The sequence below is a fragment of the Haematobia irritans genome, chromosome 4 (assembly GCF_050003625.1).
Source record: "Haematobia irritans isolate KBUSLIRL chromosome 4, ASM5000362v1, whole genome shotgun sequence".
Taxonomy (NCBI): Eukaryota; Metazoa; Arthropoda; class Insecta; order Diptera; family Muscidae; genus Haematobia; species Haematobia irritans.
This window is the reverse complement of record NC_134400.1, coordinates 3,854,514-3,873,783: the sequence shown is the minus strand read 5'-3', so window position 1 is coordinate 3,873,783 and position 19,270 is coordinate 3,854,514. Positions and strand designations below refer to the sequence as shown.

Below are 19,270 nucleotides of genomic sequence, written 5' to 3'. Positions count from 1 at the left end.
TTGCATTCATACATTTCATCATGGATAGTTAACCTGTGGTATCTTCCGTTTGGAGGCTCTTGTAAGTCTAGGTAGATACCAATTTGCCCCCGTCAGAATTCCCACAACCTTACTGATGGTCGTCGTACTCTCTTTAAGTAGTTTCCTGAGTTCGAGTTTCCCATAGTCTTCTTGTGGTCTTAGGCTAGGTTAGGATGTAGAGGATGACACAAATTTTTGAAATTGAATTGCTGTCCAGTTAGATCACTGTAGGTCCATTGTGATTCCTCGAGGTAATTTTCTCATCTTATTCTTCGTAAGATGGTATTCTCCATAGTTGATCAAGAACTTCCATTTATCCGTCTTCTTTAAAGTTGCTTAAAACATTCAGAGGTCCTGACGCAAGCGAGTATTAACATACATTCCCGCAGATCGCTGAGAGCCTGAAAGAAAATGGAACCCAGTATAATATTTATTTTAAAGGATAAAACTGGATACTGACACGGGAAGTGATACGAGTCTTCCGTAACTTCTGGGCCCAGAAGCCATCTGCAAATTTCGTCATATTAAAGGTCTGCGTTGTCTTGTGGCCATACTTCAATTGTCTACTTCTTCAACTCAGTCTGAATTGAAAATCTTTCCGACTTGGACCTTTTGCTCATATTCCGGTATGTCGTGGTACCCGGATAAATCAACCCTGAATCAAGTATCTGTTGACTGCCTTCTTAAACTGCAGCATGGATAGTTAACAACTCGTATCTGTTTATTCTATTCAAGTCATTCGAATATTCGTAGGTTTACGACACCACCCTGAAGAATTGATAGATGCCGTTATGGCTCAGAATTCCACTGTTAGAACAGTACAACGGACCATGAAACCTCCCTATTTCAATCTACACCCTTTGATCCAATACATCTTCCCTATCGGTTTACAAAATATGTTGGAGTTCCATTACTCAAAAATAATTTATCCAGTTTCATAAGTTTCTTCTCTTTGAATATCCGTTTGTAACCTTCTTCTTTTATTTCTGTCTTGGTCTACCCCCCAAAGCTTTCGATAACATAGTATCATAGAATTTACCTCCCTTCAAGTTTCACACGGTACAACTGCGATCCTTGTATTCACCGTCTGAAGACCCGTTCTGGCTATGGGTACATAATATCTTAAGCGGGAAACAATGAGATATAATTCAGGCCAGTTTCCACCAGCTAATACGCTTTCCAGGATCTTGAGGTCATCATTATTTCGTCACCATCACATCGGTATGCTGATCCGCAGGTATTTTTCCAAATTCAATGTTTGGTTAATGACTGCTCTCCGCAGTAACGCCTTTCCTCTTCCGTGAAGATGGCTTCACTTATCCAGTTTCATATGTTTCTTCTCCTTGAATATTCTTTTGTAACCTTCTTCTTTTATTTCTGTCTTGGTCTACACCCCCCATAGAATTGACCTCCCTTCAGGTCTCACTCGGCACAACTGCGATCCTTGTATTCCCCTCTGAAAAACTGGTTACGGTGTCATCATTATTTCGTCACCATCATTTCCGCATGCCGATTCTTAGGCATTTTTCCATATTCACTCTTTGGTTAACGACTGCTCTCCGCAGCAACGCCTTTCATCTTCCGTGAAGATGGCTTCAATTCTATGAGCTCCATTTTTTAGGGTTTGAATTGGATGGTGGGCGCAACCTTAGTCTCTAGAATCGGAATTGTAGGAATACCATAATATTTTCTGGGTTCCAAAGTTGTATTTGAGCTTTGTAAAATTTTCTGAATAAGTGTCTAACATTTTGTGGTACACCATTCAGACTTAAATATGGGAAACACGTGTCTTTTTAATGAACTGCACTCATTGATATGAGAATTTTTAAATATTTATTTCGCATAGTTTCTTGGGAAATACGTTTTTTATCCCCATTAAACCATCATTCCAATGACCAACAGTTTTTTCAAACTTTTCAACATGAACATTTCTTGGTTAAACTAATCAAAAAGCCATGAAAACTTTACACACAAACTCTAACCAAAAAGTCAAAAAGAAAATGGAATAAACTCAATGGAAAAAAATATTTTCAAATGATGGAAAACTATTTTCCTGTCCGCAGAGTTAACCGTTTGCCGTTTGGCAAAGCGGGCCCAGAAGAAAGTTCAGAGGAAAAGGAAAAAAATTAAAATGAAATTTCCCAAAAGCATGAAATATGTTTTCGCTGATGAATACTTAAACGAAATAATTTATAATAAAACAAAACAAAGAGGAATAGCTCATGTACAAACACAAAAAAGACTTTTTGCCACCAGTCATCTAGTGCAAAAAAAAACAACACAGACTGAGATGAAATAACCAACATCATCGGTACTTTGGACCAAATGGGCGAAGAAAAATATAAACTAACAAAACACCTGTGCGTTATTCTGGGGAGTTGCTATTTTAAATATTTTCACCACCCATGGCACGTAACAAGATAAATTTTCTATGTTTGCACTGTGGTATATTTTTATAAATATAAGAAGAATACGATATTAGGGCTGCACTGGTAGAAAAACCGTCCTTATATTAACGAAATGTGTCATGAAAATTATGCCAACGAAAATAGTTCCTAACTATAATGAAATTTTTCATCCTTATTACGAATTTTTTTCCCAAACAACGAATCACTTCATACTCTTAACGAACATTTTCATTGTCTTAATGAAAATTTTTCGTTGACTCGATTTTGATAAAATTTTCTTTAGGTGTCTATAACATTTACAATTTTGAGTCGGTTTTGCATATTAACCAAAAAATCCAGTAACCAATTTTTGATATTGACCAAAAACCCATTTATTGTTGATAAAAAAAAATTTATCCATTTTTTATATGAAATATACTCTGACCCACTGTACCTACTTTGGTCCTTTGGTGAATGCATCTGTTGATAGCTTGCAGCCATTTCCAGAGGATGCATTTAATATGCATTTTGTGGAATATTTAATAAAGTTAGCGGTTTCTTGGCAAAACAAAAGTGGGTGGATTTTTGTTTGGCTTGGCCTTGTTAACAGTTTCTGGAGGTCCTAGTTAACTCCTCAGCTTATGAATGTAATGCACTTACAGTTAACTCCCTGAGAACCTGAAGAATGAAAGTAAACTCCCCAAAACCCAACGAGGCCAACAAACAACAAAACAAGCCATTTTGATGTCTTATTTTAAAGGTATTAAGTAATAAAAGTCTCCAAACTAGAGTTGAATTATCCCACCTTGATTATGGTCTTTCTTCGAAAGTTTAAGGAAACAGTGGCCTCAGTTTTCAAGTTTGTTTTTTGTGTGGTTCTTTTTGTTGGGAAAATTTTTATGGGTTTTTCATGTTGTCGATTGTTCGAAGAGGGAGTCAACCAAAGAAGTAAATAAAGCAAAAAAAACTTACAAGTTTTTTTGAAGTACATAAAAAATTGACAGGTAACTATGGGGAATTGAAGTAAAAAAAAGTAAATTTGATGAATTCTTTGCTCTCGCCCTCACAAAATCCTGTCTTAAGCCCCAACACAAAACTTACGATGAAAAGACATAAATTAGAGCATATTTATGCTTGAATGCTAAGGAATGACTAAGATCTAAGATAATGGACCAAGAGGTTATTGCCAAAGGTTAAATCTGATAATCAAGTAAGTGCATAGGTGTTATGTCTTCGGGGTAGAAAAAAAACTAAAAGAAAAATTTCCCTTTAAATTTTGCAAACAGAAAAATTGGGGTTAAATATATTTGCTTATTTAAGAAGAAGAAAGGAAACAAAATTTTGACAAAATATTCTATAGAAATAAAATATTAACAACATTTTCTATAGAAATAAAATTTTGACAAAATTTTCTATGGAAATAAAATTTGAACGAAATTTTGAATAGAAATAAAATTTTGACATAATTTTTTATAGAAATAAGATTTTGACAAAATTTTGTATAGAAATAAAATTTTGAAAAAATTTTCTATAGAAATAAAATTTTGACAAAATTTTCTATAGAAACAAAATTTTGGCAAAATTTTCTATAAAAATAAAATTTTGGCAAAATTTTCAATAAAAATAAAATTTTGACAAAATTTTCTTTAGAAATAAAATTTTTACAAAATTTCCTATAGAAACAAAAATTTTTATAGAAATTTTTATACAAATAAAATTTTTTACAAAATTTTCTATAGAAATAAAATTTTGACAAAATTTTCTTTAGAAATAAAATTTTTACAAAATTTACTATAGAAACAAAAATTTTTATAGAATTTTTTATAGAAATAAAATTTTGACAAAATTTTCTATAAAAATAAAATTTTGGCAAAATTTTTGTAGAAATAAAATTTTGACAAAATTTTGAATAGAAATAAAATTTTGACAAAATTTTTTATAGAAAAAAGATTTTGACAAAATTTTCGATTGAAATAAAATTTTGTCAACATTTTCTATAGAAATAAACTTTTGACAAAATTTTCTATAGAAATAAGATTTTGACAAAATTTGCTATAAAAGTAAAAAATTTGCAAAATTTTTTGTAGAAATAAAATTTTCTATAGAAATAAAATCTTGAGAACATTTTCTATAGAAATAACATTTTAGCAAAATTTTCTATAAAAATAAAATTTTGACAAAATTTTCTATAAAAATAAAATTTTGGCAAAATTTTTTGTAAAAATAAAATTTTGACAAAATTTTCTATGGAAATAAAACTTTGACAAAATTTTCTATAGAAAAAAAATTGACAAAGTTTTCTATAGAAATAAAATTTTGACAAGATTTTTTCTAGAAATAAGATTTTTACAAAATTTTACTATAGAAAGAGAACTTTGAAATAAAATTTTGACAAAATTTTCTATAGCAATAAAATTTTTGAAAAAATATTGTATTGAAATAAAATTTTGACAAAATTTTCTATAAAAACAAATTTTTGACAAAATATTAACAACATTTTCGATAGAAATAAAATTTTGTCAACATTTTCTATAGAAATTAACTTCTGACAACATTTTCGATAGAAAAAAAATTTTCTATAGAAATAAAATTTTAACAAAATTTTCTACAGAAATAAGATTTTGACAAAATTTTCTATGGAAATAAAATGTTGAATAGAAATAAAATTTTGACAAAATTATTTATAGAAAAAAGATTTTGACAAAATTTTGTATAGAAGTAAGATTTTCTACAGAAATAAAATTTTGTCAAAATTTTACTATAGAAAGAAAACTTTGACAAAAGTTTTTATAGATATAAAATTTTGAGAAAACTTTCTATAGAAATAAAATTTTGACAAAATTTTCTTTAGAAAGAAAATTTTGACAAAATTTTCTATAGAAATAAAATTTTGACAAAATTTTCAATAGAAATAAAATTTTTACCCAATTTTCTATAGAAATAAAATTTTGACAAAATTTTCTATAGAAATAAAATTTTGACAAAATTTTCTATAGAAATAACATTTTAGCAAAATTTTCTATAGAAATAAAATTTTGACAAAATTTTCTATAGAAATAAAATTTTGACAAAATTTTCGATAGAAATACAATTTTGACAACATTTTCTATAGAAATAAAATTTTGACAAAATTTTAACTAGAAATAAAATTTTGGCAAAATTTTTTATAGAAAAAAGATTTTGACAAAATTTTGTATAGAAGTAAGATTTTCTACAGAAATAAAATTTTGACAAAATTTTACTATAGAAAGAAAACTTTGACAAAAGTTTTTATAGATATAAAATTTTGAGAAAACTTTCTATAGAAATAAAATTTTCACAAAATTTTCTATAGAAATAAAATTTTGACAAAATTTTCTATAGAAATAAAATTTTGACAAAATTTTCTATAGAAATAAAATTTTATTTGTTTTGTTTTGTTATTGTTGGTTTTGTTCTTTAAGCATTGTTGTTGTTTTTTATTGCAGCTTAAAACCATACATTGACTAAACTACAAGTGTAGCTTAACCAACAGAGGAAAAGACAACATTTTCTATAGACAAAAATTTTGTCAAAATTTTCTATAGAAATAAAATTTTAGCAAAATTTTCTACAGAAATAAAATTTTCACAAAATTTTCTATAGAAATAAAATTTTGACAAAATTTTCCCTAAAAAACAATTTAGCAAAAAAATATTTTTTTGTGGTAAATTTGTTTCAAAATTTAGTAGATTATTTTTTGCTCGAGTGGTGAATTTGTTGTTACTCCAATTCTACGCTTCTTTGGCTTGGAATCAATGTTAAAATAATGAGTGTAAAGCTAAAATCTTTGGAACCGGGTCCCAGTCTATATATATGTTGTTGTACATAATAAAGATGATAGTTGTTAATCTTTGGCTGTCAAAAATTAATTTCATACAAATTTTTTACAATAAGAAATTATTATGCTTCAACGCTTACCCCTTTTTTGCTGTGAACATTGACAATACCATTAATTTATGGCGAAGATGCTGGGCCATATGTGGTAAGACGCGTGCCATTAGAGTGTGGGACTACTGAAATGTGTATAGTGATGTAACTTTATATTATTATTCATATTGCATGGATCATATGTGGAAGCAAGAGAACTAAATTTTTTGTCATATTTTGTAATATTGAAATAAAATGCAGAAAAGATTAAACAACATATATTTGAGTAAAGTTTGAATCATTGAATCTTCTGTTATGGACCTTCTATTACCCAACATATTTAGGCCCATTTCTCAGTATAAGTTAAAATTTTTCTAATTGAATTATTTCAAATTTTGATGTACTAGCCGATCGTACTTATACGTACTGTAGCTCTTACATAAGAAAATTGCTCGATTTTTACAAATTTGTAATTATTACCCACACTAATTTAACGAGATTTTCTCTTTTTTAATAATGGGCTCAATATTAGTGGCATACTAACTCCGTAGGTGCAATATCAACACAGCCAGTGTTGCTAGAAGTAGGGGAAATTCCCTATATGTAGGGTTTTTCTAATATTTAGCGTCTTGTAGGGACGTAGGGCCACAATATAGGACATTTTCACTCAACACAATTTGCAATAATTTTTACATTTTGGTGGCTCTAGAGGAGGAAATTAGAAGCCGACAAGGCTTGATCTTTAACAATGTGTGGTAAACTTTATTCCTGTAGAGAATTTTGTCAACATTTTATTTCTATAGAACATTTTGTCAAAATTGTATTTCTATAGAATTTTTTTTTTTTCAAAATATTATTTCTATAAAAATTTTTCTCAAAATTTTATCTCTGTGGAATTTTTTCTCAAAATTTTATTTCTATAGAATTTATTGTCAAAATTTTATTTCTATAGAAAAATTTCTCACAAAAATTTGTTTATAGAAACTTTTTCCAAAATTTTATTTTTATAGAGATTTAACAAAAAAATTACTAATTTGGGTAGAATTCTACCAACTGTGGCAACCGTGGTGGTAATACAAATTTATATTCTATGTTATATACGTTGCATATTCATGTTTTAAGATAATAAAGTACTTAGAACCATTTTTGTTTTGTAAAATTTTATAAATTTAACGAAAAATATAGTAGGGAAAATTGTTTGGGAATGTATGGGAAAGTAGAGAACTTTTTTTGTCCTTGTAGGGTAAACCGAACATTTTCCGTGGCAACATTGACTATGAGCTATAGTCAGATTGACACAAAGCACTCATAGACATGTACCCCTTAATTTTCTTAAATATGCAACTGCGGTTTATCTCCCAGACCTATATGTTACCCCACAAATGCTTATGATTACTAATTCTGTAATGGTGGTTTAGGGTATGATATAGTCGGCCCCGCCCGACTTTCTACTTTACTTACTTGTTTTTAAATATGGCTTGATAATATATTTTATTCTCTTATTGTTTATTGAGAAGTTCGTTCACAAAAATTCGTATCCTTGCTTTTATATCTTAACTTTCTTTGTATTTTACTAAATAATAACTGATGTAAATCACATTAAAGGGCTAAGAGGCCTGGTTAAAATATTGTACACTTACTCTCTTAGCACTTTTAGCATTTGTTTTTAAATGAACGCTTATTATGGGCTAAAGAAGTGTTCATGCATGCATGATAAATGTTTTCACACATATGAGGGTGATAATGTTGTAGGAAAATCATCCATAGCGTAAAGCAAATAATACTTAATGCGAAATATCAAACAGGAATGGAATATGGAATAATTTGTGTATCATGTCAAGACAGATTTTCATAATTAATATATGTTATGGTTATAATGTCTGTGAATACGTAGAGAAAATATTGTCGTAGGCATAACATTTTCTCGACCTTTTGAGGGTGGCTCTAATCCCTTTAAAAAAGAACATTCATAGGCAGTGTCGACAGGACTATTCTATTTTCCTAGCTCTTGTTCCCAAATCTAGACATTTGGCCCCAAAAATCCTCAAATTAAGCAGAAATTCTCCAGTAAACTCCCCAATCAATTATTGAAAATTTTTTTAATTTATACATTTTTAAATTTGTTGACTTTTTGCATCTTGACTATATAGCAAAAAAAAAAAAAAAACAAAACGTTTAAAAATGGGAGATTATTTTCATCGCTTTATTTGAAAGAATTTTTTACTTGAAACAAATTATAATTTTGACTTGTAGTCGAATCCATATTTAAAAGTTAAAGTTGTCGTTAACATGACTTTAAATGTTTCTGATAGCACATGAAGAAAACAGCTACATAAACGAATTAATTAAATTTGTTTCCTAAAATCAAGTACGCTTAACTTAAACTTAAAAGAGAATTGCGTCTTAAATTTGTACTTACTTCAATGCTCCGCTTCTTTGGCTCGGAATCAATAACAAACTCATTAGTGTAAGGACAAAATCATTGGAACCAGTCATGTTTTTTTTTCCAGTGTGGAGGATGACGTTACGTATCCAATTTCGGGAAGCTCGCTCAATAACTAAGTCCTTACAACACTAAGCTTCAAGCGGACGCATTAACAAACGGTTACGAGTGAGTCTATTCCTACTTGTATCATGATCGTGCACTGAAAAAATATTGTCGTTAGGTCAAAGATTTAATGTCTTTAAAATACGAATGCGAATTTTGCTTAGCATAGAAGACGCATTTCTCTAACATAAAGATTTTATCCTTCTCCAAAAGTCGATAAACTTTTCAATGAAGTCGTATTGTCCTTATAATTAAGTGATTTCAATTAAAAATGGGTATCATAACATGAAAGAAAAAAATGTTAGGGCTAAGGTCAACTTGACTTTAATTATTCAGAAAAATTCTTTAAAATTAATGAAATTGTCTTTAAATTTGTTGTCTTTTTGCATCTTCACTACAAAGCAAAAAATCGTTCATATATAGGACATGTTTTTCAACACTTTATTTTAAAGACGTTTGTTGCTTGAACCATGGCAAAAATTCTACTGGAAGTCGAGTCTGAATTTGGAAAATAAAGTTGTCGTTAACTCGTTTTTAAGGGACTTTAATGGCTTATGAAGAAAAAAAAGGTGAAAAAGCGAAAAATTAAAATTGGTTTCCTAGAAGCAAGTACACAAAACCCAAATATAAAAGAGAATTGTGTCTTAAAAGTGTCCTTACTTGTATTCTCCGCTTCTTTGGCTCGGAATCAATACCAAAATGTTTAAAGTAAAGACAAAATCTGTGGAACCGGGCATGCTTTTGTTTCAGTGTGGGGTTATATGAAGTGTTTGTCTCTTTTATTATACCCTCCACCATAGGATGGGGGTATATTAACTTTGTCATTCCGTTTGTAACACATCGAAATATTGCTCTAAGACCCCATAAAGTATATATATTCTGGGTCGTGGTGAAATTCTGAGTCGATCTGAGCATGTCCGTCCGTCTGTTGAAAACACGCTAACTTCCGAACGAAACAACCTATCGACTTGAAACTTGGCACAAGTAGTTGTTATTGATGTAGGTTAGGTTAGGTTAGGTTAGGTTAGGTGGCAGCCCGATGTATCAGGCTCACTTAGACTATTCAGTCCATTGTGATACCACATTGGTGAACTTCTCTCTTATCACTGAGTGCTGCCCGATTCCATGTTAAACTCAATGACAAGGGACCTCCTTTTTATAGCCGAGTCCGAACGGCGTTCCACATTGCTGTGAAACCACTTAGTGAAGCTTTGAAACCCTCAGAAATGTCACCAGCATTACTGAGGTGGGATAATCCACAGCTGAAAAACTTTTTGGTGTTCGGTCGAAGCAGGAATCGAACCCACGACCTTGTGTGTGCAAGGCGGGCATGCTAACCATTGAACCACGGTGGCTCCAAGGGGGAATGTTATTGATGTAGGTCGGATGTTATTGCACATGGGCCATATCGGTCCACTTTTACGTATAGCCCCCATATAAACGAACCCCCAAATTTGGCTTGCCGATCCTCTAAAAGAAGCAAATTTTATCCGATCCGGCTGAAATTTTGTACATGGTGTTAGTATATGGTCTCTACCAACCATGCAAAAATTGGTCCACATCGGTCCATAATTATATATAGCCCCCATATAAACAGATCCACCGATTTGGCTTGCCGATCCTCTAAGAGAAGCAAATTTTATCCGATCCGGCTGAAATTTTGTACATGGTGTTAGTATATGGTCTCTAATAACCATGCAAAAATTGGTCCCCATCGGTCCATAATTATATATAGCCCCCATATAAACCGATCCCCCGATTTGGCTTGCGGAGCCTCTAAGAGAAACAAATTTCATCCGATCCGGCTGAAATTTGGTACATGGTGTTGGTATATGGTCTGTAATAACCATGCAAAAATTGGTCCACATCGGTCCATAATTATATATAGCCCCCATATAAACCGATCCCCCGATTTGGCTTACGGAGCCTCTAAGAGAAGCAAATTTCATCCGATCCGGCTGAAATTTGGTACATGGTGTTAGTATATGGTCTCTAACAACCATGCAAAAATTGGTCCACATCGGTCCATAATTATATATAGCCGATCCCCCGATTTGGCTTGCGGAGCCTCTAAGAGAAGCAAATTTCATTCGAGCCGGCTAAAATTTGGTACACGGTGTTAGTATATGGTCTTTAATGACCATGCAAAAATTGGTCCACATCTGTCCATAATTATATATAGCCCCCATATAAACCGATCATCAGATTTGACCTCCGGAGCCTCTTGGAAGATCAAAATTCATCTGATTCGTTTGAAATTTGGTACGTTGTGTTAATATATGGCCTCAAACACCAATGCAAAACCGATCCCGAGATTTGGTTTTGGAGCCACTTGCAGGAGCAAATTTTATCCGAGTAAGTTGAAATTTGGTACATTGTGCTAGTATATGGCCGCTAACAACCATGTCTAACTAGGTCCATATCGGTCTATAGTTATATGTAGCCCTCAGAGAAATCGATCCCCAATCACACAAAAATTGGTACATATCAAGTTCATAATTGTATATAGCCCACATATAAGCGACCCCCATATTTCAATTCTGTCTCTCTACGTACCGTGCAAAAGTCCATATCGATTCGTAATTATTTGTAGACTTAACTATACATACCTTTTTTTATCTAATATATACCACGTATGGACTAACTAACAATTTAGAAAACGATGTTAAGAAGTTTTAAGATACCACAACCCAATTAATTCGATTGTGGATGATAGTCTTTCGTAGAAGCTTCTACGCAATCCATGGTGGAGGGTACATGAGATTCGGCCCGGCCGAACTTACGGCCGTATATACTTGTATTTTTTTAAGAGGTCTATGTCTAAACTGAATCTTAAAAAAATGCAAAATCTCCTGCATTTAAGTTAAAAATTTTATTGTTTTTGGAATATTTGCCAAACGAATGAGTCTTTGAGATTTATAGAAAATGGTTGGTGTTAATTCTGAAAAAAAAACCCCAAAATTCCCAAAATGTGTGTTTTATTCCCCATCAAATCCCCAAGTACCCAACTAAACAAAATTCGTCTCCATTCACGAAAAAAAAATCTCAAATTTGGGGAGAAACCTCAGAGGACAATCCCACTTCCACATGTCATAGGAACCAAAATAGGATCTTATCAATACCTCTTTAGTTTTAGGATGTGAGGCTTTTTTCCTTTCGTAATATTCCTTAGCTACGATCTTAGGTTAGGTTAGGTTAGGTTATGTGGCAGCCCGATGTATCAGGCTCACTTAGACTATTCAGTCCATTGTGATACCACAGTGGTGAACTTCTCTCTTATCACTGAGTGCTGCCCGATTCTATGTTAAGCTCAATGACAAGGGACCTCCTTGTTATAGCCGAGTCCGAACGGCGTTCCACATTGCAGTGAAACCACTTAGAGAAGCTTTGTAACCCTCAGAAATGTCACCAGCATTACTGAGGTGGGATAATCCACCGCTGAAAAACTTTTTGGTGTTCGGTCGAAGCTACGATCTTAGTTATTAACTTTTGTAAGGCCACAAAATATTGGTCCCTCGTATTAATTTTTTATTTTTTTTTATTTTATTAATTTCATAAAATACAAAATTTCGCCATTCTTTAGAATATAATTTATGTATCTTTAAGTTCCATTACATTTCTTTCAAATAAATATGATGGACATAGTGCAAAAAGAAAAAATCCTTGATATTTATTTGCACCACATTTATGACCACCATTATAATTTATTTTCTACTTTCTACTCCAAACCATACATTTCCATATAGATTTTCTTTTATTTTATAGCTTCAGAGCCCCTCCTTAAGAGTAGTTTTTACAATTTCCATTATCAAGGTTGCAATTTCCTGTGGTTTGTTTACTCTCAAATGGGGTGATGCTTCCCCTCGGCCCCCAAGATATTGCCCCAACCATTGTCGGATGTGTTTCAGTATTTGTAACAATTGTCGTTATTGCCACCAAAGGATTTAGATTTAAACGAACAAACACCAGCAGCTCGTTAACGTCAATCCCCCTATGGATGTTTGGATGGTTTATGCTAAACTCAGTTACTAACCCACTTTTCGATAGCGGGTGGTAGAACCGCTTATACATGTTGACCTTGACAATGAAAATGAATTTTTGCTTGCTTGGCAACAAAGTTCCAGAATGATGCGTGTGTACTTCAGAATGCTCCACGTGCTTAAGCTTAGGGACATTCCACGAGAGGGTCCTTGATTCACATACAATTCCCCCATATTTTAGATGCTTCCTCTTTTCGTTCGAGTTTTGTGTGAAAGTTTCCTCTAATATTAAAAACCAAGGACAGGGAATTAAATAATCCTTGTAAATGTTAAGGTCACTGGGAATCGATGGAGGGCAAAAATAAATGTCTTCATTATGGTGTTTGTAATGTGTGTGTATGGGTGATGTGTTTCAAGTGAAAAATTTGTGTCAAGTTTAAGGTTCCATTGGTGTATGCTTTGAGTTTTCCGCTTCAGTTCTCTGCTCCTGTCAAATCAATGTTGAAGGAAGTATTTGTTTTAGAGGTGACATGAAGGTGATTGGATTTACATGCAAATAACTAAGGAAATGAAAGAAACTCCCAAGGAAATTATTAAAGAAATGTCTTGATTTTTATGTGATAGAATAGGACAGATTTTTTTTTATGAAAATTCGCGAATATTTATATATTGAGGGCCTTTAGGTAAAAGTTATGCAAACTAATTCAATTTACGGGCCATAAACATTAAAAATTCACTCTTTTTGTACTCAATGTGTCCCTCCCCCGGTACATATACTATAAGTCCATATTAATCTAGCCCACGGGATATGGGTAACATGATCCACAGTAAACTGAGACATCTATCCGGTAAAAAACGGGCAAACGGACGGACAGCCGGACAACTTAGGTAATTCAAAAACCATTAGTGAGTGTGTATAGAAAGCCAATTCCATTGGAATTGAAGTAACGAATCTTGTCATAGATCCAACGAAAATTTTTCATTAACACAATCAAAACCATTCATTAATAGTGTGCAACATTTTATTGCTAAATCAAAAATTCATTACAAAAACGAAAAAATCCCTGAATTTATGAAATAGTTTCGTTACCCTGTTTTAATGACACATTTCGTTAATACTGTGAAAATTTTCTTATACTTATTGGTTTTTGGATCAATACTCACAGGGTGGTTGATATGTATTGCAACCAAATTCAAGTTTTTATCATCATTGCTTTCTATTTGATTGGATAGCCTCAAGGGGCAATAGAGAACTCGTTCCCCATTGCTCGTTCCCATGATACTGAAACAATACCAGCAATGAACCGAAAGTGAAGTCCAGATTTAATCGAAATTCACACCTTAGTGGTAGAAAATTTACTCGTGAGGAGAACATATCACGAGAACGCATGAAACACATATTGAAAAATGTGCTTGGACTAAAACCATGGAAGGTCCAAAAAGAGCCACAGCTCACCGATGCACAAAGACGTTAAACTCTAAAGAGCCAAGGAGTTGTTTCACTTTCACAAAAGTGGTTAGTTACCAAATTGTGCGTGTCCAATGGGCATCCATTGCAAATTTAGGATTTTGTAATCAAACAAAATGATCGGGATTACTGGTCAGTCGCTACCATAATGGCCTATAGTCGCTTTCGGATATTATTTGAAATAAATGCCGATTATTATCGAGACATTTTTCTAAAGACCTATTGAAGCCGTGGGCAGACAAACATTTCGGTTGCAGACCATGGGCATTCCGACAGGACGCAACACCCAACGCACTCAGCACACATCATCAAAGAATGGATTAAAAAGGAGGTTCCTCGCTTCATTTCCGCCGCACAAGGCCACCAAAATCTCTACGTCTCAATCCGTTGGACTTTTGCGCCTAGGACATTTTGAAGAGTAATATCGGCGGTTCGCCGAGAACGGGCAAAAATACCACAGAGCCACTTTTGTGCATCATGTGTAAGTGGCCTTTTGAAGGCCATAATTCGTGCCAAATGTAGCCAATTCGAACAAATTTAAAGTGATTCAAAAATGTTATATTACTTGCGAAATTTTTTGCTTTTGAACTATGAAATAAACACGTATATACGGCCATAATTTCGGCCAGGCCGAATCTTATATACCCTCCACAATTGATTGCATAGAAACTTGTACTAAAGACTGTCATTCACAATCGAATTACTTGGGTTGCCGTAACACTTGCCGATGGCAAGGTATCTTAAAAATTCTTAACACCGTCTTCAAAATTGTAAGTTAGTCCATACGGGGTATATATTAAACAAAACAAGTAAATACAGCCGTAAGTTCGGCCAGGCCGAATCTTATGTACCCTCCACCATGGATTCTGTATAAACTTCTACGAAAGACTGTCATCCACAAATTTCAACTCACTAGGATGAAATTTGCTCCTCCAAGAGGCTCCAAAACCAAGTCTCGGGATCGGTTTATATGGGGCTATAATTGATTATGGACTGATATGGATCACTTTTGGCATGGTTGTTAAATATCATATACTGCCACCACGTACCAAATTTCAAAAGGCACCGGAGGACAAATCTGGCGATCGGTTTATATGGGAGCTATATATAATTATGGACTGATAGGAACCAATTCCTGTATGGTTGTTGGATACCATATACTAACATCACGTACCAAATTTCAACCGAATGGTAAGAATTTTGCTCTTCCAGTGTGCTCCGGAGGTCAAATCTGGGGATCGGTTTATATGGGGCCTATATATAAGTAAGGACAGATATCGACCAATTTTTGCGTGGGTGTTTGAGGACATATATTAACATCCCGTACCAAATTTCAACTGAATCAGATGAATTTTGGTCTTCCAAGAGGCTCCGGAGGCCAAATCTGGTGATCGATTTATATGGGGGCTATATATAATTATCGACCGATATAGACCAATTTTGCATGGTCATTAGAGACCATATACTAACATCATGTACCAAATTTCAGCCGGATCGGATGAAATTTGTTTCTCTTAGAGGGTCTGCAAGCCAAATCGGGGGATCGGTTTATATGGGGGCTATATATAATTATTTGACCGATGTGGACCAATTTTTGCATGGTGGTTAGAGACCATATACTAACACCATGTACCAAATTTCAGCCGGATCGGATGAAATTTGCTACTCTTAGAGGCTCCGCAAGCCAAATCTGGGTATCGGTTTATATGGGGGCTATATATAATTATGGACCGATGTGGACCAATTGCATGGTTGTTAGAGACCATATACTAACGGAATATACCAAATTTCAATCGGATCGGATGAATTTTGCTCCTCCAAGAGGCTCCGCAAGCCAAATCTGAGCATCGGTTTATATGGGGGCTATACGTAAAAGTGATCTGATATGGCCCATTTTCAATACCATCCGACCTACATCAATAACAACTACTTGTGCCAAGTTTCAAGACGATAGCTTGTTTCGTTCGCAAGTTAGGGTGATTTCAACAGACGGACGGACATGCTTAGATCGACTCAGAATTTCACTACGACCCAGAATATATATACTTTAAGGGGTCTTAGAGCAATATTTCGATGTGTTACAAACGGAATGACAAAGAACATCATTGGAAGAGTATTCTTGGAGGTGCTTTTAAAGTTGTGCCTTTGGAAGAACTTCCAATGGTTTTGTCGCTGGGATGCTCATATGTGAATTCTTTGGATTTGCTTATGAAATCATACCTTTTCCATTGACCTTTATAAATATTTCGGGAGACTATTTATAATCTTAGTTGTACTGCTTCTAAAATATTAAGTGGTATAAATTGTGAAAAAAAAATCTCGCATTATCAACACGGGGTATTATGTTGAAAATTATTACAAATTCTGCTTATATTTTTTTTAGTGTAACTCATCCAGTTACAAAATCTCCTAATTCAAAAATTTCCCATTACATTATAGGCTATTATATTAGAAATTAATATGAAGTCTGGTTATACATTTCACTTTCCACATATCTAGCAAAGAATAAAAAAAAATCTAACTAATATCGCCATTCATTTCTGTGTCTACATATCATCAAACGTCCTTAGCTTGATTTCACATATTTCAATTTATTTATTTGTTTTTTTTTTTTTTTTAACGCAATATAATTTTCAAAATTCCTTCATGTGAAACAACAGAAATTTCTACACTGAGATTTTTGCCGAAATAAAATTAGTAATAAAAATCGTTTTTCCCTCCTTCTCCCTTTTTCAAAGGACCCGCGAGTTGGTACAGAGCTAAATGAAACTTTTCTCATAGGTCTTAATAACAATAAAGAGCTATACTCACATTCGAAATAATTCTCATTTTACATTTCTCCTTATTGTTTTCGAAATTAACTTTACTTCGAGTAACTAACACGAACTATTCTCTATTGCCATAGTAATGTTCGACTGAGGGGGAACTAAGGGTATGAGCCTTTACTACATCCCCTATTCTGGTAATGAAAAGTAAATTTCCCCTTTCCGAGAATATTCACTGTGAGCTCAATGTTCTACAATTCGAACATAAAGTTAGGGATGGCAGAGAATAGAATATGGACTTTGGGAGAGTTTGATTGTGTTTGAGAGAGATGAGCTTAATTTGGTATATTCTCCCACTCTCTCTCTCTCTCTCTAGGATAACTCTCTGTTTCTGTTTGTATTGCCTTTCATCAATAAGTCTTATTAAGGTGCTAATGCAATTCTAGTTGGTAATTTTCTGAGTGTTGTGTGTGTGTGCGGCTGTATTGTTGTTATTTTTGTTGTGGTGGTTTTGAACTTTTCCCTTTTGTGGGGAGGGTGAAATTCTTGGGTTTACCATTGCCACCTCTGCCTGCCGCTCTATTGAACTTTATTGGACTCTGTCAATGGTTGTATGAGGATTTCGTATTCTGCCCGCTTGGGTTGTGTGTGGATGAATGGTGGTTGGATGGACTGTTGCGCTTCCTGGTGTCGAGTAAATAGTGAAATGCAACTTATTCCTCACCCAGGAAGCGGCAAAGGCAGCAGAGGCAAATGTTATAAAATACTGTGCCACAAGGATATGCACAGTCAGTCTATTCACAGTTCAGCACGAGACAACATTCAGCCTTGTAGTGAAGGATAAATTCTCAAGCATTAGAAATACACAGAGTGCCCTTTGCTTTAAAGCGCATGAACGGAAAATACGAAAGTTACGTACATTTATTTCAAAGAAATTTTTTGGCGCCAAAAATTTTGCCTCAAGAGGAAGGAAACTAAATTAAAGACTAAAGACTTAAAATTTATAAACAAGTGATTTTTTATAAAAAAAAAATAAATAAATAAAATAATTTCGAGAGCTAACCAACATGGCCATTGCTTATTTTATACCGGATCAAGCGAAATTATTGGCGGGCCGTCAACAAACACGCAATCCACAGGCCAACAATCAGAGCAATTCAGATGCCAGCCAACCAAGCAGTAATACACAAGCCAACCCAAATCCTGCAGCTGTTAATCGGGGCTATGGAACCACCATCAACCTAACAGTGCCTACAACAAGCTCCGCCACAGAGCCAGCTGGCTGTTGGGATTTCCTAACACAGGTGTTTTGTCATGCCCTAAGATTTTACCATGAATCATCGCAAATACAGCCGACGGTCATACAAATATCGGTAAATTTCCAAAGTGAAACGGCAACTCCTAGCAACGATACAACATCGACAGCGGAAAATTCTTCGGGCCAAGAAACCACCAGCACAGAAACGGAAAATTTTGTAAACTCACCGGAGGATACCACCACAACAACTGAAAATTCTGAAAATAGGCCGCAGCTAGCTACCTCCCAAAATCCGTCGGGCCAATTGTCATCATTACGTGAAACCAAGGAAACACCGGCCAAATCCAAGAGGAACCAAACACGGAAAAATTAATTTTTGTGTGTTTTGGAATATTAAAGACCACCTAAAAAATACTCCGAATTTTATTTATAATTTTTTTTATTTAATTAATTCCCAACCAAAGGAATTGCTAGTTTTGACAAAGCATCAGCCATCGCTCTTGATTGGCGATAGATTTTTTACCAAGACTCTTTCCGTTCATTGTCCAGTTAATTTTGTTTTGTAGCTATTAGCGGCTCAATCAAAGCGTATTGTGATTCCAAAGAAAAGTAAGCCATATATAAAACTGATACACTTTCTAATAAAAATACAAAAAATCTTTAACAAAAAAAAATGGAAAATATTTTTAAAAAAATTCACAAAAAAACAAAAATAATAAACAAAATATTTGTAACTATGACCAATGTGTATTTGATAACAGCTGATATAGTGATGACAAAATATTTGTTTAAGTTTATTTTTAAGAATTTTCCTAAGCATAGATTTTTTGTATAAACGGTTTATTAGATACAATTTTCTTTTGGAAGTAATTTTGTTTCGTTTTACTTTTTTCGGTTTTTTGTATAATAGAAAATCTAATGCCAAGATGAGTGGAAGAAATAATTTTTTTTATAT

At 33.5% G+C, this 19,270-nt stretch overlaps 1 protein-coding gene across 1 annotated transcript; it reads left to right on the top strand.

Moving 5' to 3' along the window:
- The first annotated feature begins 17,865 nt into the window (after positions 1-17,865).
- Positions 17,866-18,981, top strand: grim. The gene has a single exon (XM_075306222.1). The coding sequence runs from the start codon at positions 18,125-18,127 to the stop codon at positions 18,686-18,688; it is 564 nt and encodes a 187-aa protein (XP_075162337.1). The 5' UTR covers positions 17,866-18,124; the 3' UTR covers positions 18,689-18,981.
- Positions 18,982-19,270: the final 289 nt, after the last annotated feature.

Coding starts and splice junctions, on each gene's coding strand:
- grim (XM_075306222.1), top strand. CDS start 18,125: ATGGCCATTGCTTATTTTATACCGGATCAAGCGAAATTATTGGCGGGC.